The 27839-nt window shown below is 36.8% G+C and overlaps 1 protein-coding gene across 1 annotated transcript in view; it reads right to left on the bottom strand.

The window, feature by feature from the left end:
• Positions 1-8538: 8538 nt before the first annotated feature.
• The window catches only part of FAM171B (family with sequence similarity 171 member B), a 66189-nt gene continuing 46888 nt past the window's right edge, over positions 8539-27839 (bottom strand). Inside the window, exons 4-8 of the mRNA XM_047873541.1 lie at positions 25833-25991; positions 21615-21785; positions 18198-18314; positions 12664-12787; positions 8539-12396 (exon numbers count right to left, since the gene is read on the bottom strand). Of these exons, the coding sequence (XP_047729497.1) occupies positions 11052-12396; positions 12664-12787; positions 18198-18314; positions 21615-21785; positions 25833-25991 (1916 nt within the window). The 3' untranslated portion in view covers positions 8539-11051. The remainder of the gene's footprint in view (positions 12397-12663; positions 12788-18197; positions 18315-21614; positions 21786-25832; positions 25992-27839) is intronic.

Consider the following 27839-nt stretch of genomic DNA (forward strand, 5'->3'; position numbering starts at 1 on the left):
TGCTCTGTGCAGGGGTTGCTCCGGTATGGTAGCTGGAGCCTAGGTGGGGCTCTGGTAAGACAGCTCTAGCTGAAGTGGGTGCAAGGCAGGGTATCCCAGGGTACTCTGTGCAAGGGGTGCCTTGACACAGCAGCTGGAGCCAAGGTGGAGTGTGAACCAGGCTGTCCCAAAATGCTCTATGCAGGGCATGCTCTGGTGGGACAGTTGGAACAGAGCACAGGCTGTGGTTCATGGGGTGATCCATCCAAGAAGCACCATGGCAAGGTGGCTGGATCCCAAACAGGCATGAACTAGAAGGGCTCAAAGGACTCTGCACTGGGGGTGCCCTAGGAGCCAAATTGGTGTGGGCCTGGAGTGTTCCAGGGTTATTGGCACTCGTGTCACCTTGGCAAGATGGCTGGAGCTGTATTGTCCCAGTGAATGCCATGCTGAAGTCACCTTGTGGGGCTCACCGAGGCAGCAAGCCAGCTCGAACATCTGGACCCTGTTCCTGTCCATACTATCAAGGTAGAGAGGGAACATAAACTATGGTATTTGCCAGCCCCTCTGACCTGGAAAGAGTTCCAGCAACTCCTTACCATTTGAGAGGGTTCTAGGGGCTAGTTCCTTTATATTCTAGGTGTTTAAACCATGGCTTTTTTTTTTTTCCTGTAGCCAGGGCATCCAGGGCCAGAGTAGACTAGGGTCCCAAGGCTCACTGAGGCACCAGGCCAGCTATGGTTCCCATCTGTGCTATCAAGATGGAGGGGGCGTATAAACCATGGCTCACCAGCCCCTTGAACCTGGAGAGTTCTAGCAGCAACCCCACTGTTTGGCAGGGTTTTAGAGCTGGTTTCTTTATATTCTAGTTGCCTTTTTAGACCATTGCTTTTTTTCTGTGCTCCAAAGCAAATCAATCTGTTCATGGTCCTGTAGTACTATTTCTCCCCACTGTAGTTCACAGCAGGAGGTTGGTTTTTTCCCTTACTGTGTCTTTGTCTTTCTTGCCATTCTCTATCTCTGTGTGGTCTGTCTTTTGTTGCACAGAAACTGTCCAGTCAGTCCTCAGTTCTTCTTCAAGAGGAATTATTCTATAAACAGGTATAGATTTGGTATGTCCAGTGGGGAGGTGAGTTCAGGGTCTTCCTATATCACCATCTTGGATTGGAACCCACATCTTGCATCTTTTATTTTATGGACTTCATATATTCCTTAATTATTATACAGTAAAACCTTGGATTGTGAGTAACTTGTTCTGCAAGTGTTCTACAAGACAAACATTTCTAATAAATTTTAACATGATAAACGAGTGATGTCTTGCAATACAAGTAGAATGTGACGCTGAATGTCACATGATCACAAGTAAGCCAATGGTTTTGAAATTCGCTTTGATATATGAGTCCTTTGAATTTCAAGCATGTTTCCAGAACAAATTGTGCTTGCAAACCAAGTTTTTAGCTTTTACTGCATTTTTTTAAATTAATTTTACTACTCCTATCTTTTATCCTTCATACTTTTATAAGTAGTTGATCTACCACCTTTATTTATAAATCTCTTCTGGTGACACATCTACTCTCCTATATTTTCTTATTATTAATTAGTGCCTTTTCTTTTTAGCTCAGAGAGGTCCTTTTAACATTTCTTGCAAGGCTGGTTTAGTGGTGAAGAACTTTGGCTTTTGCTTGTCTGGAGAATTCTTAATCTCTCCTTCAATTCTGAATGATAACCTTGCCTCCGTAGAGATTTCTTGGTTGGTGGTTATTCCCTCTCAACACTTTGGATATCTCATGCCACTCCCTTCTGGCCTGTAAATTTTCTGAGACATCTGCTGACACCCATATGAAAATTCTTTTATCCATATGTTGCTTATCTCTTGCTGATTTTAAGATTCTCTTTATCCTTAAATTTTATCATTTTAACTACAATGTGTTTCAGTGTGTTTCTCTTTGGATTCATCTTGTTTGGAATTCTCTGGGCTTCCTGGATCTGGATGTCTGTTTCCTTCCCCAGGTTAGGGAAATTTTCAGGTATTATTTCTTCAAATAATTTTTCTGGCACTTTTTTTCTCTCTCTTCCTTCTGAGATATATATAATGTGAAAGTTATTTCCCTTTGATGTTGTCCCCGAGCTCCCTTAAGGTATCCTCACTTTTTTTTAACTCCTTTTTTCATTCTGCTGCTCTGTGTGGATGTTTTCTGTTGCTTTGTCTTCCAGCTTGTTGATTTGTGCTTCTATTTCATCAGTAATGCTGCTGTACCCCAATAGTGTATTTTTCAGTCCAGTTATGACTTTTGTTTGGTACTTGCTTTTATTTTCTAACTCGTTGTTGAAGTTCTTGCTGTCTGTGTTCATCTAATTCTCCCAAGTTCAGTGAGTGTCTTCATGACCATTACTTTGAATTCTGTATTACATAGGTTGCTTGTCTCCATTTTATTACAGTCTTTTTCTGGGGATTTGCCATGTTTTTATCTTGGAACATTTTCCTCTGTCTCATTTTGCCTGTTTCTGTTTGTCTATGTGTATTAGGCAAAACAGCTACCTCCCTTAGTCTTGAAGGACTGGTCTTGTATAGGAGCTGTTCCATGTGGGCCAGAAGTACAATCTCCCTTGGTAACCAGAACTAGGCTTGGTCACCAGAGCCAGGAACTATATGAGCATCCCTCATATAGGCTATTGCCCAGCAGCTGTGATAGGGCTACAGCTGCTGTGCAAAGCCCAGGGCACTCATCCATTCCACTTCTGTGCAGAATAGCCATGGTTCAGGGTGCTCACCTAACCCAGTTGTATCTTAGGTGCTGAATAGGGAGGGAAGGGCTCAGGGTACTCCCTTGGCCAGTTGTAGCTTGGTATCTGTAAGGGCTGGGCAGGACCTGATGCTCTAACTCAGTCTGTTTGTCTCTCCACTGCTGAGCAAGGGGCATGGGGCTCAGAACTCTGACTTGACCTTGTTGGGGGTTGGGTGTTATGTTTTATGAGTGGGGTCTTGATTCTCACCCAGTTCAGTTATGGCACAGGGTAGGCAGATCATTCACTCTGGTGCTCGCAGGTTAGAGGGAGGGCACCAAAAATTGTGCCTTTTGGCTCTGTTACTAGCACGTTAAGAATGAGATTGTAAAAATAGTTTCTGTGAGGACTTCCATCCCTGGATAAAGTCCCTGAAGATTTCTGCCTCTCCAGAAACTGCTTTAAAATTAGTAAGTGTGTAGGGGTGCCTGGGTGGCTCAGTCAGCTGAGCGTCCGACTTCAGCTCAGGTCATGATCTCACACTCCATGAGTTTGAGCCCTGTGTCAGGCTCTGGGCTGACAGCTTGGAGCCTGGAGCCTGCTTCAGATTCTGTGTCTCCCTCTTTCTCTGCCCCTCACCTGCTCATGCTCTGACTCTCTGTCAAAAATTAATAAACATTTAAAAAATTTTTTAAAATAAAATAAAATTAGTAAGTGTGTCTCCCTTGCTTATGGCTTAGTCTTAGATCTCAGGGCAAATGGGTTTGTGTGCAAGCCCTATGAGAGTGGGATTTCTGTTCCCTATAGCTCTGCGATTCTACTGATTTTTATTGCCCTGATTTTCAATGCCAGACATTTTGGGAGTTCATCTTTCCAGTGCCAGCTCCAAGTGTTGTGATGCCTAGTGTGGGAATAGTCCCTTCACTTCTCAAAAGAGAGTCCCATATTTTGGAGATCCTTCCTGATTGTGGGGTCACCACATCTTCAGTGGGATCCATAACAAGGTCATGTCTTTGCCTCTTTTATTCTTCTCAGTGAATCTCTTTGTTGTGAATATGTTGAATTGTTGTGAATACATTGTTCATCTAGCTCTCTGGTTCCTCCCTTTCAGAGGAAAATTATTCTATATATAGCTGTAAGTTTGTTGTGTTCCTGAGAGGAGGGTCTTCCTACACCACCATCTTGGATCCCCTTCCCCCTAATTTTAGTGATTCTCTTTTTTTCCCCCAATATCTAGTGGTCCTGATGAAAAACACAATAATGGCTGTAAGAACTCAGTCAATTATCAAAGTGTAGCCTTCAAATACCAATTAGTTTTCAGTGATGCTAATGAAACCTTAAATGAGATAATGTTGGTTAACAAGGTTGAACCACAAAAAGCAACCCCTTATAATTTGAATTCATCAAATGTAGTGTCAAAAAACAATAACCAAGAGTACCTAGGTGGCTCAGTCAGGTGAGCGTCAGGCTCTTGATTTCGGCTCAGGTCATGATCTCACAGTTCATGAAATAGAGCCCCATGTTGGGCTCCGTGCTGGGCATGGAGCCTGCTTAAGATTCTCTCTCCCTCTCCTCTGTCCCATCCCCCACCACGTGCACATGTCCTTGCTCTCTTGCAAAACAAACAAACAATAACTAATATTTGCCTAGCCTGTGCTTTTCCTCTATACCACCTTATTTAACTTTTCCATCAGCCATGTAAAGGAGGTATTACCGTTGTGGGCGTAGCTAGATGGCTATAACATGAGGAAATTGAAATTTGCTAGAAATGTGAATCACCATGATTTGAACCCAGATCCTCCTGACTTTTGTTCCTATGTTTGTCAAATGTTTACTGAAAATCTACATTGTGAAAATGCTATACAGAAAAAAATTTCAGTGAAGAGGATATAAATTAACATAAAAATAGTTATTCATCACTTAAAGTTTATTTTCAGAGAGAGAGAGAAAGAGAGCGTGCACATGAGTGGGAGAGGGACAGAAAGGAAGGGAGAAAGAGAGCTCTGCACTGTCAGTAAGGAAGGAGCTCAATTTGTGGCTCAGTCTCACAAACCATGGGACCATGACCTGAGCCAAGACCAAGAGTCAGACACTTAACTGACTGAGCCACCTAAGCTCCCGCCACTTATTTTTAAATAAAATTCTACTTACAAAAATTGAATTTATACCCAATGAGATATAAAGTGAAAGTCACATTCATAAAATTTCATAAAAAAAGTCACATTCATAAAAATTCATAAAATTTAATGACTGAAGTCACTCTTTTTTCCAACTTAAATACATGTTTATTTATAAAAGTTAATATTATTGATATTTTATTTATATTTTTAAGTTATTTATTACACAAATAATTTAATGATTTCAGTGGAAATCTTTTCTCACCTTACACACTCTTTCTGAGACATCTCCCATTCACCTTTAATTCCAAACAATCATCTGGAATTTTCCAAGTCTCTACTATCTGCATAAGAACTAACATCTGATGTTACCTGAGTAGCTAACCCAAGATGGATTCAAAGATGCAGTGGAAATCTAGATGCCCCACCAAACCTTATAACTCAGAACATCTGAAAGAAAAGGACTAATCTCCCCCAGATACCCCCAAAAATCAGTAATAAACACTAAATGAAAAAAAAAATTAGTAACAAGAACTAAGTATCTATAAAAGTACATGTTAATAATGAAACATTTCTGTATCTAATTTACACAAATCTTTCAGAAGTTATCTAAATTAGAAATCAGGGTTTCAAAATAGCATTTATGACAGAAAGCTGGATATTGGAGGCAAATTTAAGCTGAATAAATATACTTGAAAGAAATATTTCCTATGTAAAACAAAAATCTACGTTTTCTGGACTGAACTATAGAAATATATAAAATAAAAATTATTTTCAGCCAATTACTCTATGTTGCTTAATAGCCACAATTATGCTTTTCAATACAGTATTTAGGAAAGGTTTTTAACAAAGCTGTTCAAGTGTAATAAGCCCAGAGACTCCTGGGAATGTAATTATCTGGTTTGTTTTGAATCAGACTGTCTGCGGTTAGTCGAGTGTTTTAATAAGGTCTATAAGGATTAGAATCAGTCAACATATGAATTATGAAACTTCTAGTTTCAGGCTGAAGTACAGACAAAAAAAAAAACTAAATCATGTGGGAAATTGGGTATCCCTATAGGACTATGAAGTATTATTTGCAACCATAGCAAGTATAGGTTTGAAAACCAGGAAATAAAAGCTTCAATCAAGAAAGGTTTTGTCAAAGGGAAAAAAAATATATTTCTCAACATGTAAACTTTCCCAACAGAAGCAGGTAGGTATTTATCTACTATAGCTAACAAAGTGAAAAGAAGTGTTATTGCAATGTTTTGATAAACAACTCAAGTAATTTTAAAATATGATCCTTAAGTTTATCTAATTTAGAAAGAAAATAATTATCACAACTTTTTCCCTAAGAAAATTGCCATATATATTAAGTGAAAATGTTTTCTATCATTTGAATTGATTTTATTACCTTTTTGGTATTTAACATTATAAATTGATTAAAATCAATATGGTTTATTTCTAGATGACTTTTTTCTAGTCAAATTCTGAAAATGTTTTTATAAAAAAACAAAAACAAAACAATGGACATAAGTCCATAATCCTAAAATAAGCAGAGGTTCAAAATAAAGGATAAAGAAAGTAAGCAAATCAAGGATTTTGATGGAGCAAATAAATCCAAATCTAGGGACAATAGAGCAGAGTTCTTGAATTAACCCCACAATTGATTCAGAGAGAGCTTACTGATAGAATTAGTTTATTTCACTGTAAACCATAATAGAGAAATCTACCTATAAAAAGAAGGCCAAAAAGTGATTTTAAGCAGTCTGGATAAAAGAACACTGTGGTATAATTTTAACGGGCACTATATTAACAGCATGTAGTTTAGGGAAACGTCCTTAATTAGCTGTCACGATTATCAAGTACTGATAGATTTTTTTTAATGTTTATTTATTTTTGACAGAGAGAGACAGAGCATTAGCAGGGGAGAGGCAGAGAGAGGGAAACACAGAATCCAAAGCAGTCTCCAGGCTCTGAGCTGTCAGCACAGAGCCCAACGCAGGGCTCGAACTCACAGACAGCGAGATCATGACCTGAGCCATAAGTCGGACTCTCAACCGACTGAACCACCCAGGCACCTGTGATAGGAGATTTTTTTAGTGAATTTATCAGAAGTGATTAACCTAACTTCACCCAACTACCTCTCCTATAGTTCTTACATACTAGTCGTCCCATATTAATTTCCCTTCTGAGATGAGCCTGTGATGACCAGCTCATGAACATCATCTGTTTGAAAGCTATGTTTGTGATTTATGAAATCTATTTTCTATTACAATCCATTCCCTGTGAGCTTGGGTCTTCCATGACTCCTCCAGAAACTGCATTATTTCTGTTAAGACTCTATACTATCCAGTGGGAGATCAGGCCTTGGAAAAAAGGTAACCACAGCCTAGCTTATACTCTGCAGGGATCCAAATGGAAGTGTCTACCTCAAACAATAGTGCTGGGTCATAATCTCCACTATAAATGTAAATGGATTCAGAGCCCAATTCCCATTAGAACTAACCAAAGGTATTTCTACTACAATATTAATTTATACAAGTTATACAAAATGTCTGAAAACATGGCAGCCAAGATAAGGATTCTAAAAGATATTCTAGGTGTCCCTGGCTGACTCAGTAAGTAGAGAATTTGCTTCTTGATCTCAGGGTTGTAAATTTGAGCCCCATGCTGGGTGTAGAGGTTATATAAAAAAATCATACATACTAAAACCCCGAAGTGCAAACTGCCTGAACTTAAGTATGGTTCAACTAGGTGAGCAGAAGACCTCTTCAAGTTCTAACACTCTTAATTGTGAACAACCTTTGTGTTAGTATCTTGTATCTGCTCTCACGTTTAAAGTCCAAATAATTTTTTAAGTGGAGAGGTGATATTGTATCTTGTTCTCACTTAGGAATTTTGGGTACAGCAATTTAGTTTATATTCTATCACACAATCTTAAGAATTCTTCTCGTTGAATGGAAAAATAATTTCTCTATACTTAGCTTTAACAGTAAAAACGTGAACATGGAAAACATGAAATATAAAGAGAAATCAAGTTCATTATATAACCAAATGGTATTCAAATATATAATATTTATTGTTCCATAGGGAGTGCAATAATGGGTGAAGTAATAACTGAATTATTATTCATTATTAAATGACAGTTTAGGGAGAAATGTTTTGTAGTTTACCCAAAATTAAAGAATGAATCAAGTACATTTTTATATTTATTATCTTTAATGAACTATGTTTAACATTATACAAATCTTCAGATTGTTACAGTTTTCAGCAGTAAATATAGTAATAATGGCAATAAACACAGTGAAATGTGAGATTTCTCTGTTGAAATACAAAAGATAGAAATACTTGGAAACAAGAGGGCAAAATGTCAACTTAAGGTTTGAGATGGAAATTAAAATGGTCAAATTCTTTACAATGTCAATACATTTTGAGGGACATTATTTGACCTACAGATTCCTAAAATTCTATATGTATTGATATCAGAGGATTCAAACACAGAGAGTGATCTGAAAATGATTGCCAAAGCAAAGAAGTGCTTTTATTCCTCAACATTTGTGACCTTCGTGGTATACTGTGTATTATATAAAAGGGCATAAACCCTAAACTGCATAAATGTCATAAAAATTGATTTTATAAAGTCTCAAGATCATACTATGTATTCAAAAATACACACAGCTGTGCTTTCATAAACGAATCCATCAGTTAATTGAGGGATAATTTTGCTTTTAAGATATAGCCAAAGTATATACAAAGGATACACAAATGTTAACAATTTGTGATCAAAATTCTCTAGAGTTACATTTGCAAAAAACTGTGTTGGTTTTCAATTTAAAAATTTAAGAAAGATGTGAATATTGTAGGCTTATTATTACTTGGGTTAAGAAAAAGTAGATGGCTTCAGCTTTTTTAACAGGAAATTTGTGAACTACTCAAAATGAGAAGTTACACATTTTTGATCATTAGAAAAGGTAAATTGCCTATACTTCTCCACTGAGAACAGAATGTGCAGTGTATTAAAAAAAAAAATAAGGTTTTATTCTGAAACCAAAGAAAAGGTATTTCTAGAAAAGCCCCTGGGGATACGTCTTCTCATTTCCTTTACATAAGAATGAATAAGTGGCATACTTCAATGGTGTACCATTATGTCAACATGTGTATTCCATTACCAAACTAAAAGATGAAATATTTTTATTTAAAGGTAGAGAAAATATAAACTTAAGATATTGAAGTGCAACATCTTACTATATAGTTTCTAACTTCATTCCGGCACAACATAATTTATCAATATAACCTGGATTCAAAGAAACACACAAAAGAGAGAAATGTTACTTGCATGCAAAATTCATTGTTCCAACATGAAACACTAGGTCTATATTTTTTAATTAAAACCTGCACATCTGTTTAATTTGGCTAACAAAGAAAATGCACATTAAAGAAAGATGTTCTCATATCCTTCCAATAAAGCAAGTCTATATCAAAGGCACTTCAGCAGAGCACTAACTCCTTAACCTTTTCCAAGTCCTTTTCATTTATGCCGCTTTTAATGCATCTTTCTGTAGACCAAGAAACCTCCTCCTCAAAAAACTAGACCTAGGTATTACCCCAAATATTTAGCTCTTCTGTGGATTGGGTAAAAAATGGGTTTTTAAGTTCTTTGGGTTAATACAGAATGGGAGGAGTGTGACCTGACAGGTTAGGTGTTATAGAAAAAACTGAAGTAATTGTAGGAAAAAACTGGCTGAAGTCTATCTTGGGGAAAAAAAGCTGTTGTCTTTCACTGGATATCCATCTATAATTTGACTACAGCTAATATGGCTAATTTTGCTTCTTGCAACTTGTTTATGTGCCTTGCATGTCTATGTTGCTCCCATGTTGAGTAGACGCAAATGAGAAATAAAGCAATTTAGTTTTATTCTTCCCCCAAGGGACAGGGGAAGCTGCTTCAGACATTTGCCTTCATGGGGATTTTTAGAAAATTGGATGAGTTGATTTTAATTAACAAGGAGCTTTATTTTTAGGACATATGAATGATAATTCAGAGTTGAAGACACTTATAATTAAAAATAGCTGTTCAGTGTGTTCATACTGAACTCTTTGCTATGATGAAAATAATATGGATATATTACTTCCAAAACTAGAAAAAGAATTGTAAATTCTATAAGTGATTTAAGAAGAGACCATGTGGATATATACCTAAATTCTGGAGATAGTTTTGAGTCTTAGGGAAATAGAATTTCTTCTCCTGTTTATCAACATTTCAGAAAAAAATTAAATATTTTAATAAGTTAATATTTAGGTGTTCATAAGAAACTTTATTTTTTAACCAAGTTTAAAAGGTTTAAGTGAATGAATTAAAAAATATCTTAAAGCTGCCTACATGTATCAATGAGTCTTAAACTAAAGATATGGGTTGTTTTTTTGTTTTGTTTTGTTTTGTTTTATGCTCAGACTGGTAAGAAGTTTTCCTTGACAGCTAAGCTCATTTCTCTTTAGAAACAGGGGGAAATTTTTTAAAATAAAAATGAAAGTATCAGAGCATTCATTTTCCATATTTCTAAATAACAAATTAACACCTTATTATTCTGTGAGGTTATATCTAAAAACAACCAAAGAGCTGGCATTTTCCTCTCTAACCACCAAGTAGCTTCTTGCCCATCTTAAAAGTAAGATTTATTTTTGGGTTGACACAGTACACATGCTGTTGACTGCAAAAAAAAGAAAATATTGTTTGGCCTTTATGTTCTAGAATAACATCAATTCCCAATATTTGTCCTTATTTTCAGGGACAGGCAGAGGAGAACATAATAGTAACATTTCACAAGACTATGATGCCTGAAGAATACAGTTTCATTCCTAAATGTTTCACAGGGGCAGTCATCAAAGCAGAGGCAACATTTTTTGAAAGCAACTTTAGGAGTACACATTTCACAGTTGTTCTTTAGAGAGGGCTAAAGTGGCTGAGCATTTTCAGATAACTTACATCTTGAAACTATTTTACATTTTGAACTCTTGGATACTTCAAATTCATCACCCAAAAATAAATGAAAAGAATAGGCCAGAAAAAGCATTCCTTGGTATCTTTCTCTTTTGTTAGTGAATTGCCATTTTACTATTTACTCTGCTTGAGACATGTCCAGGGACCATGAGATTGCTCAGTCTCAACTTCTTAGAAAGTTCATACAGCAATTTACACGAAGCAAGAATAAACAACACGAGAGAGCAGAGACACAACCACCCTTGATGTTAATTTATGGGAATCAGTGGACGTTCCTCTCGCTTCTTCCAGATATTAGTCTTGCTATCTTTTTTGGCTAGCGGTGGTCTGCCCCTTTTTTTAGTGGGGGACATATTGGCTTCAAAATCTTCAACAGTGCTTTTTCTTCCTGGAGACTCTTCCCCAGGGTGTTCCATGATAGCTCCACTCCCTCCATCTAGAATGTGTCTTAAAGCTGGGTCCTCGGGGGAGCAGACAGTGGTTCCACTCTCACTGCTGCTCAGGTCTAAATCTTCTAAGTAAAGGATCTTAGGCTGATGCATGCTTTTGATGAAAGTTTTCTCCCTCTCGAGTTTTCTACTTGAGTGGTGCTCATTCATGTCCACCCCAGAGTCCAAACTCGTGTCATTGCTCTGGGCTCTCTTGCCCTTTTTCAGGTCTATGAAGGAATGTCTCACTTGTGCGACTGGTTTTCCATCAAGAGATACAAACCATGCTCTGGGATGGGGGGAAGGCTTTCCTTTGGACAACTCCAGGAGCGTCTGTTCTGAAATTCCTTGAAGCTCTGATGAAAAGGGAGTCATTACAACAGCTTCATTTAGTGTTCCAGGAACAGAAACAGATTCTAGTAAGCTGTTTGAATACCGGCTCCAGTCTGAAGTTTGGGATGGCAGGCTCTGTTGACCTTCGAGTGGAATGTTCTCTTCTCTCGCATCTGGGGGCTGTGTGTGAGAATGCACTGGCATTTTGGGCAACGTCTGTGTAAAGTTCTCTCTACTAACTGGTTCCATCAATTGGCCATAGACTAACTGTCCCTTTCTTGGCAAAGTAGCTGACTTAGCGGTATGTAACTGCTCTGGAGTGGAGAAAAGGTCAGATGTTTGAAGGATGGCGATGGGCTGGCTGTAGATGTGCATAAGCTGTTCAGGAATGTGGGAATGTCCATATACCTCTTCGTTACCTGTGAGATACCGCTTTTCCTCTTGTGCATCACCTAGAGATGAAGATGGTTTGTTGTTAATGTGTTTAGGTTGTTTGGACCCTACATTGGGCTCCAAAGACTGTGTTGGGTTTCTTGAGTAATTATTTGGATTGGCTGATAGAAATGAAACCTCTTCATTGTAGACTTTAAAATTGTCCCGAGTTTTTACCATGGAAACTCTTTCTTCTGCTTCTGCCTTTGATGGTTCCTTTTTCTGAGGGCTATATGAGGAGTTTTTGGCATTAAATAACTGTGACTTGTCCTCGGCTTTTAATGCAACTTTGACTGAACTGATGTGATTTATGTGTGTTGTTGAAGTTGTCTGGTCTCTCTTGAGGACCTCGAGTTTAGTGATATTTCTTTCTCTCTTCTGCGGAGTACCACACTTGTCCCTACAGGAGAAGAGATAGCAGAAAGTGTTCAAAACTTATGACCTAGAAAATTCATTTTTAAAAACCATCCCATGATATATTATATATATGTAATTATATATATTATATATGCAGTGCTCTTAGACTGTATCCAGTTTTATTTTAATCAACATATTTTAAAGGTCACACTGCTGATTTTTATAAATAAACTGTCATACCCAGAACACATTGACATGATACTATGATCAGATAGTTTTCTGTGTTTATACATATTAATATTCTTCTTACCTGCAATAACAAAGAAGCACAGCAAAAAATCCAATGACAATGACTATTGTTCCTCCTAATATGGCTGTAAGAAACACTGTGTGGTAGGCAGTTATATCCCTTGAGTCTCCATTTATACCTGAACCTAAATGGTTCAATATAAACAAGTAAAACAGAGAATATATTATTTTAGGTAGATCAGATTTTCAATCATGTCCTATCCTGGGTAAAGCAGATTAAGTGTGTGTACACAGCTATAATGGCGGCTTCCCTGTGGGTAGAACATAACTCCCTATGTGTTGGGCTTAATCAGTTCTTGTTCTGTTCAATTAAATGTGAGCACCTTAAATGAAGTGGCATGAAATGGCCCTGCCCTCTTGCTAAGATTTTCTAGTATCCAGACAGAATATCCAAAAGTGCTGCTATTCCTTCAACCTAGGTTCTGGAATGAAAACAAATGCTGAACTGCACCAAGCCAGGCCCAAAAGTCATGAGGCCCTGCTGCTGGGCCAGTGAGGAAATCTGCTTCAAGAGGCAGTAAAACTGACTCCTGTGGTGTGGTAGCAAGATATGTAGTGGAATAAACTAGGGGAAAATATTTCTGTGCAGAGAGGTTTGGGGATAGAATGTTGGTAGTGAGGGTTGACTTAGTAGCTGTATTCAATTATAAACGAAAAATCTAAAGATAAATTCAAAAAGGAATTTGCCAAGGTAAATAGGTATGAAAGGTTTTCTAGAGAGAATCTAAAAATTGGGCACTCGAAGGATTCAGAGTTGCAACTTTCAGTCTGGCCTTTAGAATAAGACACCATGCAGAGGCACAAGATACCCACCGTCTTTCTTTATGAGAGCTCAGATATACACTGCTGTTGTAATCACCTTAACTGCAGTAAAAGTAGATTAATGCACTAGGATGATCAGTGTAGGCTATTAAGATTCTACATGAGGGGTGCCTGGGTGGCTCAGTTGGTTGAGCCCCCAACTCTTGACTTCAGCTCAGGTCATGATCCCACGGTTGTGGGATTAAACCCCACACTGGGCTCCACACTGAGCATGGAGCCCGCTGAAGATTCTCTCTCTCTCCCCTGCATGTACTCTCTCTCAAAAAAAAAAAAAAAAGGAAAAAAAAGATTCTGCATGAGCATAAATGCAATTAATGTTGAGGTAATCTGTTTTAATATCACTAAGATTTCACTTTGTTAAAAAATGCATATAGGGGCACCTAGGTGGCTCAGTTGGTTAATCGTCCAACTATGGCTCAGGTCACAATCTCATGGTTCAAGAGTTTGAGCCCCTCATCAGGCTCTGTGCTGCCAGCTCAGATCCTGGAGCCTGCATTGGATTCTGTGTCTCCCTCTCTCTCTGTCCTTCCCCTGCTAGTACTCTGTCTCTGTCTCTCTCAAAAATAAACAAAATGTTTAAAAAACTTTTTAAAATACATATAACAAGTCTACTGATCATTATCGAGTAGAGTCTAATATGAATTCAGGGTGATAAAGTGATAAGACTGGTCAGACAGGTGGTTCTCTGGCAATCTCTACCACGAGAAACATCCAGAATGAGGCTTTCAGCTTCACCAAGGACCCTAGAAAAGACTGAGGATGACAGACTTTAGATCCTTTAATTTTGCATCATCTTATTTGATAAAAATAAAATAATAATAATGGTAGTAAGAAAGGTTTTGGAGAAGTAGTATTGTGGTTATGCATACAAACTTTGGAGCCAGAGTGCCTCAATTAGAATCCCAGTCTCACTATTTCTTTTTTCTTTTCAGAGAAACTTATTATCAAAATGTAATTTCTTGGGGCGCTTGGGTGGCTCAGTCAGTTAAGCATCCCAGTTCAGCTCAGGTCAAGATCTCACAGTTCATGGGTTCAATGATTCTGTGCTGACAGCTCAGAGCCTGGAGCCTGCTTTGGATTCTGTGTCTCCCTCTCTCTCTCTCTCTCTCTGCCTCTCCCCTACTCACGCCCTGTCTCTTTCTCTCAAAAATAAAATAAACATTAAAAAAACTTTATTAATGCAATTTCTTCAAATATATACCCTTCTCCCACCCTCTACCCTCTCTGGGGAGGAACAGAATATCCCCAGGAGATTCCATGTATAAAGACTTATATGGTGAGGATGAAGTATAAAAATACTATTAACAAAAGGGAAGAAGGTACCTGTTGCTACCTTAACCTTCAGAAACCCCCAGCCTCCATTACCACATGCCCCTTTTGCTCCTTTATATTTGAGTGTAGAATAAGCCCTTTCTCTAGAGGAGGACTCAAATCCAACATCATCATTTATTTCTTTGTAACATTCTCATTTAGTTTTGGGGCAAGTTTCATTACTTTGTGTCTCATTTCATATCTATAAGATCTCACCTATATGGCTTGTTATGAGGAGTAAGAGAGTTAATACTTATTAGGGGCATCTGGTTAAGTATCCGACTCTTGATTTGGGTTCAGGTCATGATCTCATGGTTCCTGGGTTTGAGCCCTGAGTTGGGCTCTATGCTGACAGCACGGAACCTGCTAGGGATTCTCTCTCTCCCTCTCTCTCTCTGCCCCTCCCCCACTTGCCCTTTCTCTCAGAAAAAATAAACTTTAAAAAAAAAAAAGAGTAAGTACTTATTAAAACACTTAGTGCTTGGCACATGATAAGCACTCAGTGTACAACATCATTGTTATTAAATGAAACTTCACTGGCACTCCAGTATTAGCCACACTTTCCTATATATATGGTAATTATTAACAAAGTGTTTATCATATCTGATAGACAACCAAGTACAGCACTCACAATATGAAACTTCTTCAAAAAGAAAAGAAATAAAAGTAACATTTCTATCTGCAGATTCTTATTTAGGATCCAGGGTTGCAATGGAGTAGTTTGATTATAACTGGGTGAAATTCAGCTTCTCTAAAAGTCTATGTTTCCACAATAGAGTAACACTTTTCATAGCACACAATTCCAACAGAACTCCCTTTTGGACACACGAGGCTGATACTTTTGGGTTTCTCCCAAATTTTATATACATGACAACACCAAAAAGTATGCATCTGTGTGTTTGTGTGTATGCCTAAAAAGAGTCAAAAAGGCAGGAAATTATATTTTCATTTAAATGTATTTGAAAGTGCATATTTAAAAACTGTCATAAGTACTTGTTTATTAAACTCTACTCAGCTGTCTACTTGCCGATAGCAATCACTTGATTTTAATTTCTTGCACTTATTTTCCAAGGAATTCTAGAATTCCATTCAAAATGTATTTAAAAAACAGATTTAGTATGTTATTGGCTAAACTTTAAGTAGCTCCAGCACCTAGTCCATCAGAAGACCAATGTTGATTTTACAAAATGTGATTTTACTCACAATCTAAAATTTTAGGGGGCATTAAGGATCATCATATCCAACTCCTACCATTTAGAAATAAGAAAACTAACGCTCAGATAGGCAAGTACATATTTCAAACTCAGCCGGATAAATTATCGGCAAAGCCAGAGCTACAATCAAGCTATCCATATTTCTAGTATAGTGTTCCTCTGTGATAGGCTCGCAGAATGGATTTTTCAAAAGCATCACTAGAAGGTATCTAATTCAAACTAAATGGGAATCCCACATTTCTATTTTCATACTCTGATTCACACAAAATCTTCTCTGAACTATAAGCTAAAACAAAACTTCCACCTACTTTGGAAAATTTGGCTTTTGTAATTCATAGTCATCTTCTATAAATTGATTTCAGGTATATTTTTAATGGAAAGTACACTTCTCTATAAAACTCAAGTGTTCCCTGGGTTATTTTTATTGGAAATGAAATAACTGGGATTTAGTTGAGCTGAGTATTAAATATTAATTGTTCTTTTTCATCAATATTTCATTATAGTTGCAAATCTAGAATGAAATATGGCCAGACAGCTGGCAAGACTGCAGGATATTTTGCATCATGAAGAACAAAAGTAACCACCCTCTGGTTTCTGAATAAATAATCTCATAAGTACTAAGTACAAACAAAAACAGAGAGAACATCCCCCTTGATCATAATGGTTAAATGGCTCATATTTCTTCTATTGGAATATTACATGTTAGCTTCATTGAAAAAAAAAAAGTCTTGTTACCTTGCATGGTTTAAAATTCAAAGGCTGTCAATATAAAATGATAAAAATTAAACTATCGAAAAAGACATCTTCAGAAAGAACTGAGAGCCTTCGAATTATTAACAGGCCGCCATAACAAAGTTAGGTGATAGAAGGCTGCAGAGAAATGTATGTGCAATGTCATCCACATCCTGGGTCAGGGTGTGCACTGGGGCTGTGCCTGACTAGCATGAAATAGCCAGGTTGCAGCTGCCTCTCAGCTGGGAGCCAAAACACTCAACAAACCAAAAGAATTCTCTGACACATGATTAAAGATGTAGGAACGACATATGCATTCAACCTTCACACTCCCGCAAAGCTTCACTAAAATGACCCTGAGGGTTTTGCTTGGTTTTGTTTTTATAAACAAACCCACAGGTTAAAGGAGAATGTCGTAAGAGACCAGAGCAAGAAGATGATGAAGGCTGGAAGCTGACTTAGCAAAGCTGGCGACAGGCAAAGCCACGAAGCAATTCAATTGATACAGTGAGCACCCAAAAGGCCCAGAAAATGATACTAAGCCCGTGGTGCAATCAGACTACACTACCGCAGGTTAGAAGACTTTAAGAAGATTTAATGGATAAAACATGCAATGTTTGAGTATTTTGAGAGATTTATACAACTCAAGATGCATGTATAAGATTTCCTTACTTTAAATCATATAAATAATCTGATAGCATGTCCAATCTAGGAAAAATAAAATACTCATTTGACCTAGAACATGAATAGATCATTCCTAGTGGACAAGACTTAGTTTTTGTCCACCCTCAGCTCCTATGTCAGGCCAACCTTCATTTGGGGTATCACATGTCGTATACTGAGAAAATGTGGGGACACTATTTTTCAATAGCCCTCACCCCAGGGGTGTGCTCATGACCCATGTCCGGGCAAACCAAACTCTATCTCTAGAATGAAGGAACAGTGTGAGGAAAAGATCACAAAGGGTTGGAGTCAGCTGTACATGGAGCAGCAATTCTGCAAAGACAGTCAAGTAGGCCTGGTAACCGGGTGCCCTAGGATTCCTGCCTTTTAGTACCTAGTTCTTCAGCCTTCCCTGGGATCCTATGAACTCCCTGCATCCTAATACATTTTATGTAATTATCTAAGATCTGTTTCTGTTGCTTGCAACCCAACGCTTTAACTGATCTGGGTAAAATGTATTCGTGAAAAGTAAATGCTTTATTGAACAAACTTTACACTTTACAGATTCATGAGACATCATGCTATAAAAACCTCAGAGTTCACAGAGCTTAATCTTTTCTTATACACATGAAAAAAATTAAAAGAAAGCGGAGATCAACAGACTAGAAGCTTTTTCCAACATCATACAGTCTGTAAGTGGCAAAGTTTAGAATAAAATCGAGATCTAGTGATATCAATTCCAATTTGACTATTTGGATTTTTTCAAATGCCTTTTGTTTCATTTTTACAATACCTCTAGTTCCTGGAAGTGGAGCAGCTATCCAGTAGCCCAAACGTGGTGCATCATATGTCCAGACGAAGTGATTGTTATGTTCCTTGACCATTCCCTGGCCATGATTTACCCAAGCACCTAAAAAGGTAAGTAAAAAAATCCCAATCAGTTAATGTATAGATCTTTAAGGCTGATAGGAGTTTGCTGACAGTCATGTATAGACTGTTTTTGCAGAACTCTTTCAAAAATTATGAAGACTCTGGCAATATATTATCATGAGATAATACATATTATATCAAAATATAGTTTATATTGTAATATATACAATGGGATGATTTGAATGACTGTTATGACTAAAGGAAAGAAAATCGTTATAAATAAACTAAGAATGTACACATTATTTAGAGAAATCACAACTCTCCGAATAATGTTTAAATTGTACATATTGAGATAGGTTTTAAGGATGTGAATAGTGAAATTGAAATTTATCAATAGGTGGCTATTTGTCACCTGTTCCAGGATTCTGATTAAACACTTGTAATATATGTTTTATGGCCTCATTAATTTTTTTATTAAATACTGTTTTGGTCTATTACTGTTGGCATAGCTCTTTTAGAACGAAATTTCTAAGAATGTTTTTAAAAATACTATCTAATAAAATGCCATCCATAGAAAAAAATTCAGTAAACCCCAGATCTTTTATAAAGTTCAGCATAACAGGGGCACCTGGGTGGCGCAGTCGGTTAAGCGTCCGACTTCAGCCAGGTCACGATCTCGCGGTCCGTGAGTTCGAGCCCCGCGTCAGGCTCTGGGCTGATGGCTCAGAGCCTGGAGCCTGTTTCCGATTCTGTGTCTCCCTCTCTCTCTGCCCCTCCCCCGTTCATGCTCTGTCTCTCTCTGTCCCAAAAATAAATAAACGTTGAAAAAAAAAATAAAAAAATAAAATGTTGTTTTAAAACAATTCTTTCATTCAACAAATTAGGAAATTCAGGCCCAAATAAGTGATTTGTTCAAAATCACATGGCTGGTGGGATGCCTGGGTGGCTCAGTTGGTTAAGCACTGGACTCTTGATTTCGGCTCAGGTCATTATCTCATGGGTTCGTGATTGAGCCCCGCCTTAGGCTCTGTGCTGAGTAGAGTCTGCTTGGGATTTTCTCTCTCTACCCCTCCCCTGCTTGTGCTCTCTTTCTCTCACTCACGCTCATAGTAAATAAATCTCTCTCACTCTCATAATAAACATTTTTTTAAAAAATCACACTGCTGGTGAATGGACTAGAATCTAGGGCTTAGAGCTCTTAATCCAATGATTACAATATATTATATTTGGTTTTAGTCCCCAGTCCTTACACAGAGCTTTGGAAATCCTTGGAGTTATCTATGTAATAAAATGCAATGTTACCTATGGAAAGAGTACCTCTTGTAGTTCCTAACAAGCCACTTTCAACCACACCTGAGTTCATGTTAATGAGGTGATTTTTGGAAAATCCCTGTGGATTGGGCTGGTTGCCAGGGAAACCCACCAAGTGATTAGAAGGTTGGAATTTTCAGCTTCACCCTACTCCTGCAGAAAGGGGAGATGGGCTGAAGATTAAGTTCAATCACCAATGGTCAATGACAATCATGCCTACATAAAAATACCTGAACTACAGGGTTCGAAGAACAGAGCTGGTGAACACATGGAGGTGGTGGGAGGGGATGCACCCAGAGGAGAGGATATTCTTCTATAATAAACTGATAATATAGTAAGTAAACTGTTTTCCTGTGAGCTGTTCTAGCAACTATCAAGGTTGAGGAGAAGATCATGGGAACCTCCAGTTTATAGCCAGTTGGTCAGAAGCACAGATGATAAACTGGACTTGTAATTGGCCTCTGAGGTGGGGGTTAGGGGACACTCTTGGAAGACTGAGCCTTTAACCTGTGGAATCTGATGCTAATTCTAGGTAGGTAGTGTCTGAATTGAATTTTAGGATACCCAGCTGGTAGAGAACTGCTTGGTGTGAGAAAAACACCCCCACATTTGGTGACAGAAGTGCAGTACTGAGTATAGAATCACATTGAGAGACTTTCTCTTACAACTATCCTTTTTACTTATATACATGTTTTTTAAAACAGTGGCAACTATATATTATTGTTTACATTTTGTAGTAAACAGGTATTTGGATTTTTTTTTTTTTTTTTTTTTTTTTTTTTTTTTTTTTGCCTAACTACCCTTCCAATCCAACTGCAGTGAAATCTCATTCCAAATCTCTTTTGAAGGTTAACTGCTCCATATTCTCAGTCCACATGATTAGTTTGGGCCTCCAACACAGAATCTTAAGCCTAAATAAATCTGTACATTCTATTTGCAGACCACAAAGGCTGGTTCGGAGATGGGCATGAAAATTCTATAACTGCAGTGAATCCAACAGCTTGCACAATTGCTATTGGGAAAAGAATCTCTTTCCATTGGACTTCAACCTGTGTGTCAAGTCAGAGCACCTACACTCTCTTCTTGCCACTCTGAAGGTAAATCTTATCCCAGAAAGGTATTAACACAGAGAAAACATGAGAGAAATCAAATCCTGTGAAACTGTCTAGGCTCTGTATCTTGACTCATCCAAAACAATTGTGGATCATATCCCCCCCCCCCCTTTTTTTTAGTAATTTAAAGACACTCCTCTTATTTACATGGAAACACAAGAACAAAACCAAGGGAAGCAGAGAAAGAAAAAGTACTTCTACTTAGGAGACTAAACTCAGGACCAAAATTGGTACCTGAGGTTTTTTTTTTTTTTAATAACCACTCTGTATCTTAATAGCACAATGTCGTTTATTTCCATGAAATTAACATACATTTCTTAATTGCCTTAACCAACCTTTTAGATATAAGTTCATATTGCTTATCAAAACAAAAACCTAGAAGAGTAGAAATAGTTTTTTAAAAATTTATTTATACTTTTCTGTTAAAGATCTTGGGAAATATAAAAGGCAAGGGAGGGGTGACTGGGTGGTTCAGCCAGTAGAGCACACGACTCTTGATCTCGGTTATGAGTTCAAGCCCTATGTTGGGCATAGTGCTTACTTTAATAAAAAAGGAATGTGAATAAATAATACTATTCTTTACATGTAACATATTGGCATCATTTTCCCCACAATTGTATTATATTAATCAAAGTGGGGCCAAATTCTGGTCATTGACAAAGTGCTTAAAATTATAACATTACTGATTTAGTACTCTACTAAAGATAAATCATTCAAATATAAATGATATATTTTAATGTTTTAAATAAGACACATTAATTTTTAATTATTCTATAGTCAGCATATAAAAATTTGCTAATTATACCTCAATAAAGCTGAAAAAATATTTAATAGTAATATGGAAACCTATCTTTAAAATCAAACATTCAAACACCCAAAAGGAAAATATTCAGAGTATTTTCACGTAGCTCACATACCTATGTTCATATCAAATGTCCAGGCAGGTATCTGATCCCCTGCACTTACATCATTTGTATGTATAAGGGGGAGAGAAACTTGAATAGAGCCATCCACCTTTAATTCTTTTCCTCCAGAATATATTTTCACGCATATTGCAGCAAGAGGAGTCAATTCAGTACTTTCAAAACCTAAAAAAGAAGACAGTTTATTAAAACCATATGTAGAATACACGTTGTAGTTACATATTAATAACAAAGTTCGGGGCGCCTGGGTGGCTCAGTCAGTTAAGCGTCCGACTTCGGCTCAGGTCACGATCTCGCGGTCCGTGAGTTCGAGCCCCGCGTCGGGCTCTGGGCTGATGGCTCAGAGCCTGGAGCCTGCTTCCGATTCTGTGTCTCCCTCTCTCTCTGCCCCTCTCCCATTCATGCTCTGTCTCTCTCTGTCTCAAAAATAAATAAAAAGGTTAAAAAAAGTTAAAAAAAATAACAAAGTAATATGGGCCTAAAATATCTAATTCATTTATTTCACCTATGGTTATCCACTTTCATATTAAATAGATACTGGGTCCTCATGAAAGAATTGTAAAATATATCATAAATATAGGTTATACTCATGTAACTTGACAAATCAACATGAGCCCAGAGATCTAATTCTTTCAGAGTCATGTGATTTAAGGTCACCAGAACCTAATTCAATGTTTTAAAAACCTACAAAACAACAGCAAAAAAATACAGTTCACAAGTGTCCTACCCAAATAAAGGTTCTACCACCTCAAGTCATCAATGCAGATTTGGGCTATAAGCCAGTCTCTCCTGTCCCTAAGAGTGTCTGTTTCAAGTACAAGAACCAACAGACTGAGCTATGTTCCTTGAAGTTACCTCGTGGAAAAAACATTCTGATTAAAAATGCAAATTTTCACAGGTTTGACAAACATGAAACAAAATAAGCAATATTGTTTGCTGATAAAAGTAATAAGCTTTGATATATATTTGATTAATAGCATAACTGAAGGAATATAAACAGACTAAATATTAATAATACAATATTACTTAGACTTCAAAGCTTGAAAGTAGGGAAATGAGATTAAGAGAAGAATTGGTTATAGTGTTTTGCCTAAGGTTTTAAAGTATAATTATACATACGATTTATAATATGCCTTCTTAAACATCAGGAGCTACCTGTATTTCTCTATTACTGACAGGAAAAGAGTAGAAAATGCCTTTGTTTTGTTTTTAAATATTAGCGATGCCAAAAATAATCTATACCAGAATATTTATAATGAATAAAGTAATATGGTTACAGATGTTAAAATTTAATATAAATTTTCTACAAATAATTTGATAATTTTAGATTTCCAAGTAATTTACTAACACATTAGAAAGAGTTGACTCTAGTGTATTATATATAATTTGCTCTTTGTAGATAAACCTGAATCTTTGAATAAAAGCTAGTTTTGTTCATCATTTAACAAATATTTATAACAGAGCCCCTATTGGCACCACCTACTCATCTTGGTTCCAAAGACACAGTGAGTACATGATCTCTTGAGATATGTTTTTCACAATCTGCATTACCATCAAGAATGCTTTTTTCCATTTCTTTGCTCATTGTCAATTTTTCCTCCACCGGAATGTAAATGTATGGTAGAAGCTGCTTTATCAGTGCTTTAAGGAAAATCTGGAAAAGCAATGTAATTGCATGGTCATAAAAGTTGCCTCTCTAAGGAGGGGATGTTTGAGCTGCGGCCAAATGATAAGATGCCATCCATACAAAGACCTCAGAGAAGAGCTTTCCAGGAAGAAGAAACAAGTGAAAAACCCCCAAATCAGAGGTGATCTTGGCATGTTTAAGAATGAAAGAAGGTTGGAGGGCAGAGAGGTAGAAATAACAGAGGGCCTTCCAGGCCCTGGAAAGGAATTCTCATTATCACTACTACTATATCTGGTGTGTATCTTCACCTGTCAGAGCAATTACTGGCTTAATGAAAAACTTCAATGAACTAGAAGACAATTAGCCTTGGTAAACTTCCTGAAACACTAATATAAGATAAGCAAAGTAATGGCATACATATTTTGTAGACCAGTTACACTAGTACAAATCCAATGTAAGCACAAATAAATTATTATGTAATCTGTAAGTAGTTATAATTTCTTATGTCAAACTGTTTAGTAAAGCCAGCTGGCTTTCTGAGGTGCCTGCTCTTCACTCCACTCCCACCCCTCGGTTCTGTGCATCAGTGGCTTTACATCCTAAATGCAGCTGAAATTATGAGATCAACTCCCCACCATGTGAGATAAGGCCAACTCAACTCAAAAAAGAAGGAAAAGAGAATGGCACAAGAGAAAAAGAGACTAAAAGATAATGATAAGGATGCAAGTTGAAAAAAAACTTTTACTCACAGACCACTAGAACTATCCAATACAATAGCCAATCCAATACAGTAGCCACCAGCAACATGTTGCAATTTAAAGGACGTTAGTGTTTTAGTTCCTCAGTGTACTAGTTATATTTCAAGAGCTCAACAGACACATGTGGCCAGTAGCTACCATATTGGATAGAGCAGAAGAACATTGCCATTGGCGGCACTGCTCTAGGACTTTTAAAATGTTAGCAGCGCTCTCAGGATAACTGAAACAGTGAATGAATAGTCTCAAAAGCAGGTGGTAGAGGAATGCTGGAAGGAAGCACCCATTATGTCCCCTTCCCACTGGGCCTAATGAGTCTTGACCATAAAAACTCCTCAGGACCACATGAGCTTCATTTGTGATATGGTAGACTGGTCCCATCCTTGTAAATGTTTTTATTTTGAGCATCCTATAACTTCCATCTGGAAAATTTTGGCAGGTGTCTTGATTGGCTTCTTCAAGAAGCTAAGCCTGAGATATCAATTTGGGAGGAAGTACCCACCATTGAGGGAGTGGAGACATATAAAGAAGAAGGAAGACAAAAAAAGATTATTAAGGAATAGATATGTACACTCTTTGTACTCTTGTCTATTAGTTGAGAGCTTGCCCTGGTGAGGGCCTCGCCTGCTTGCTGGACCACGGAATGCCTTTAGGCAGAGTCACAGATGTGTGCAGCAGGAAACACAGGCCCATAACAGAGGAGGGACAGTCATCTTGCTGGAGCACCAATAGCATCGGCTACAGTAGGTAAGAAAAAAAACCAAAACTAACCAAAACATCTATACGCTTATTACTCTAATTTCTGGTTGTTCCCCAAATGAAATGGAACAAAATTTGACCTAAATGAAATCATCAAAATTATAGACTGAGGTGATTTTTAAAAACAGTGGAGTTTCAGTTATATGTTGCCACAGGTGGTAGAAATAGTGGAACAAAGGTGGATGTACAGAGAAGAGAGATTTTACAGGGTTTATTCATGGGTATATTAAATAAAATGTAAAAGCCCATCATCCTCTTACCTGTTAGGTTGTGACAGCCCTATATTGTGTGTATATATATAGAGAGAGAAATATATATATATGCTGCTGAATCTGGAATACAGCTGACCCTTGAATAACATGGGTTTGAACTGCACAGGTGCACTTACGTGCATTGTTTTTGATAAATGCAGTACCGTAAATGTATTTTCTCTTTCTTAGGATTTTCTTAACACTTTCCTCCCTCTACCTTATTGTAAGAATACAGTAAGTAACACATATAATATACAAAATATGTGTTAATTGACAGTTATTGGTAAGGCTTCTGGTCAACAGTAGGTAATCAGTAGTTACATTTCTGGAGAATCAAAAAGTTATATGAGTTTTTTAACTGGGGGGGAGGCAATCTCTACATTGTTCAAGGGTCAACTGTATATGTTTTTTAAAAACTTATAATTTTACTAACTTAGAATATCAAATTTATTTAAGAAAAACTTCCAGTTGGTTACTCACATCTATAAACTTTTTATGTCTAACAATTATTGACAGTTCTGATTAATTTGATAACAATAATTGAAGGTCAAATTCTAAAAACATGTATAAACTTCTTTAAGTCAAATTTTCATTTTTATGTATTTTTTTAACCTGCAAAGTTATACAGTATCATTACTATTTTCTTTGGATAGAAATATCCTGTACATTAAACTTTTCATTAATTTAATATAATGTATGCAGAAGATTATGGTATAATTTTTCTTTCACTGGATAAAAGAAAATTGCCTTATAACATTTTAATAACTAGCTTTATATACTGTTTCTTTTAAATATTATTTATATAAAAGCTAGATAGTACCTGATTTATTGAGCATAATTCCAGTTGTATACAGGAAATTGTCCACTTTCAAAAATTGTTGTAGAACTGTAAGATAGCCTGTTACGTTGCTAATATGATGGTTGTCAGGTAATTTAATTAAGGCTTTTGAAAACTGAACACTTGGTTGAGATTTGGCATCTGGAAAAAGGAAACTTCATTAACAAATGGACAAAACAAATGCATATTAGGCATAACATCATTGCTCAGGACATTTTACGTTAACATCTCCTTATAATTAATATTTTAAATTCTGAATTGAAATAAGAAACCTTCTTTTCTTTAGGTCACACAAGGTACCTTTATCCTGGAGACCACTTGATTCTACTGCCCAGAATTTCTTCATCCTTTTTGGGTTTTACTCTAGGAAACCGCATACCGACCATTTTAGCCCATTTGATTCACTTGGGGTTTCATTTCTGTAACACAAGCTAATGGTGCATGCCAGAATGGGCTGGAACCAATCCAAATGTCAGGTATTCAATTGATAAATGTTATCTCATGTTAATAACTTTGAATTGACTATCCTTTAATATAACTTACAAAGTGAAAATTTAGTGATAGTATTGATATTTCTGTAATCAATGTATTTTTAACAATTTAAGGGTCAACTCTTAAATCCTTGAAACTTATCAGAAATATCAGCTATTGCTTTGGACTTTAAGGTTGCTGACAAAGACAAAAGCAATCAGTTCAATTATTAGAATTTTTAAAGTGTCAGTTTCTAGTTACATCACAAAACATGACAAAAATGTAACATAATTTTCAAAATCAGTGTATTGTTTACATATGAAGCTAGAAAAACTAATACCTGGAAAGTAAGAGATATAACTAAAAACAACACATTTATATTATTCTTCTTTGGTTAAATTGAGGGTATAATCTAATACCTTCTGATCACTTTACAAGTACTATCTACACCTTACTCTGTTAAAATACCTGCCTTAAAAAAGTGCTGTGGAAATATTTCACATTAATAGAGGCTGAGACATGAAAACTGAATGTAACATTTGACCCTAAACTGGAGTGACACAAAAAAAAAAAAAAAAAAAAAAAGCGCCAGTGGCCAAAATTGGAATTTGGATGGTAAGTTATCCTATCAACATTAAATTGGCTGAACTGTGTTGTGGCCACTTAATATCCCAAATCTTAGCAAGTGCATGCTTAAGTATTTAGAGGTAAAAGGCCATGATGCAACTTACCTTCAAATGGTTCAGAAAAAAAGTATGCATACCCAGAGCACAAATACACATGTAGTAAAGCAAATGGAATAAAATGTTATCAATAGCTAAATTTGAGTAGAGGGTATACAGGAGTTGTCTCTTATCCTTGCAACTTTTCTATATTTTGAAATTATTTTTGCATTTGAAGTTATTTTCAAATATAAAGTTAAAAATATACATGTGCCTTATTTATGCTGAAGCCCCAAATTTCTTATAACTGAAAACATGTACACATTGTAATTTTCAATGTACAAACTGAACACCTTTCTGATCAAATCCTGGAAGAAAAAATATCAATGTTTTATGGAAGTTGAGAAGTGAGGATGTGTATCTTCCAAGGAAGGATTTATCATCTGCAGAAACACCCCTCCTTTCCTGCTTAGCTTTTCAATGGGTCAACTCTTAGGACACTGAGGTAGTAAAAGGAAGCTATCTGAGAACTCAAGCGAGCCCACAGTGTTCTCATGGAGATATAGACAGTATCTCCCAGATAAATGAGTGCTCACCATTGCTTGGTAAAATGCAAAGGAGTGGCATATGGACATGTTCACACTAATCTATTTCATATATTCTGGAGGAAATTACAATTTGTAATGGGGTTTGAAGAAGACAGTATGAAGTAGGAATGTGTCAAAACACAACCTTAACAAGAAGGTGCTGAAGAGGGACTGTTTTTACTAAGGTCCCAGCAGCATAACGTGTAGCCTTTCTCTATGGTAAATGGTTCCTATTTACTTTTCATCCTTCTGCACACCATGCCACATGC

The sequence above is a fragment of the Prionailurus viverrinus genome, chromosome C1, assembly GCF_022837055.1.
Source record: "Prionailurus viverrinus isolate Anna chromosome C1, UM_Priviv_1.0, whole genome shotgun sequence".
Lineage (NCBI taxonomy): Eukaryota > Metazoa > Chordata > Mammalia > Carnivora > Felidae > Prionailurus > Prionailurus viverrinus.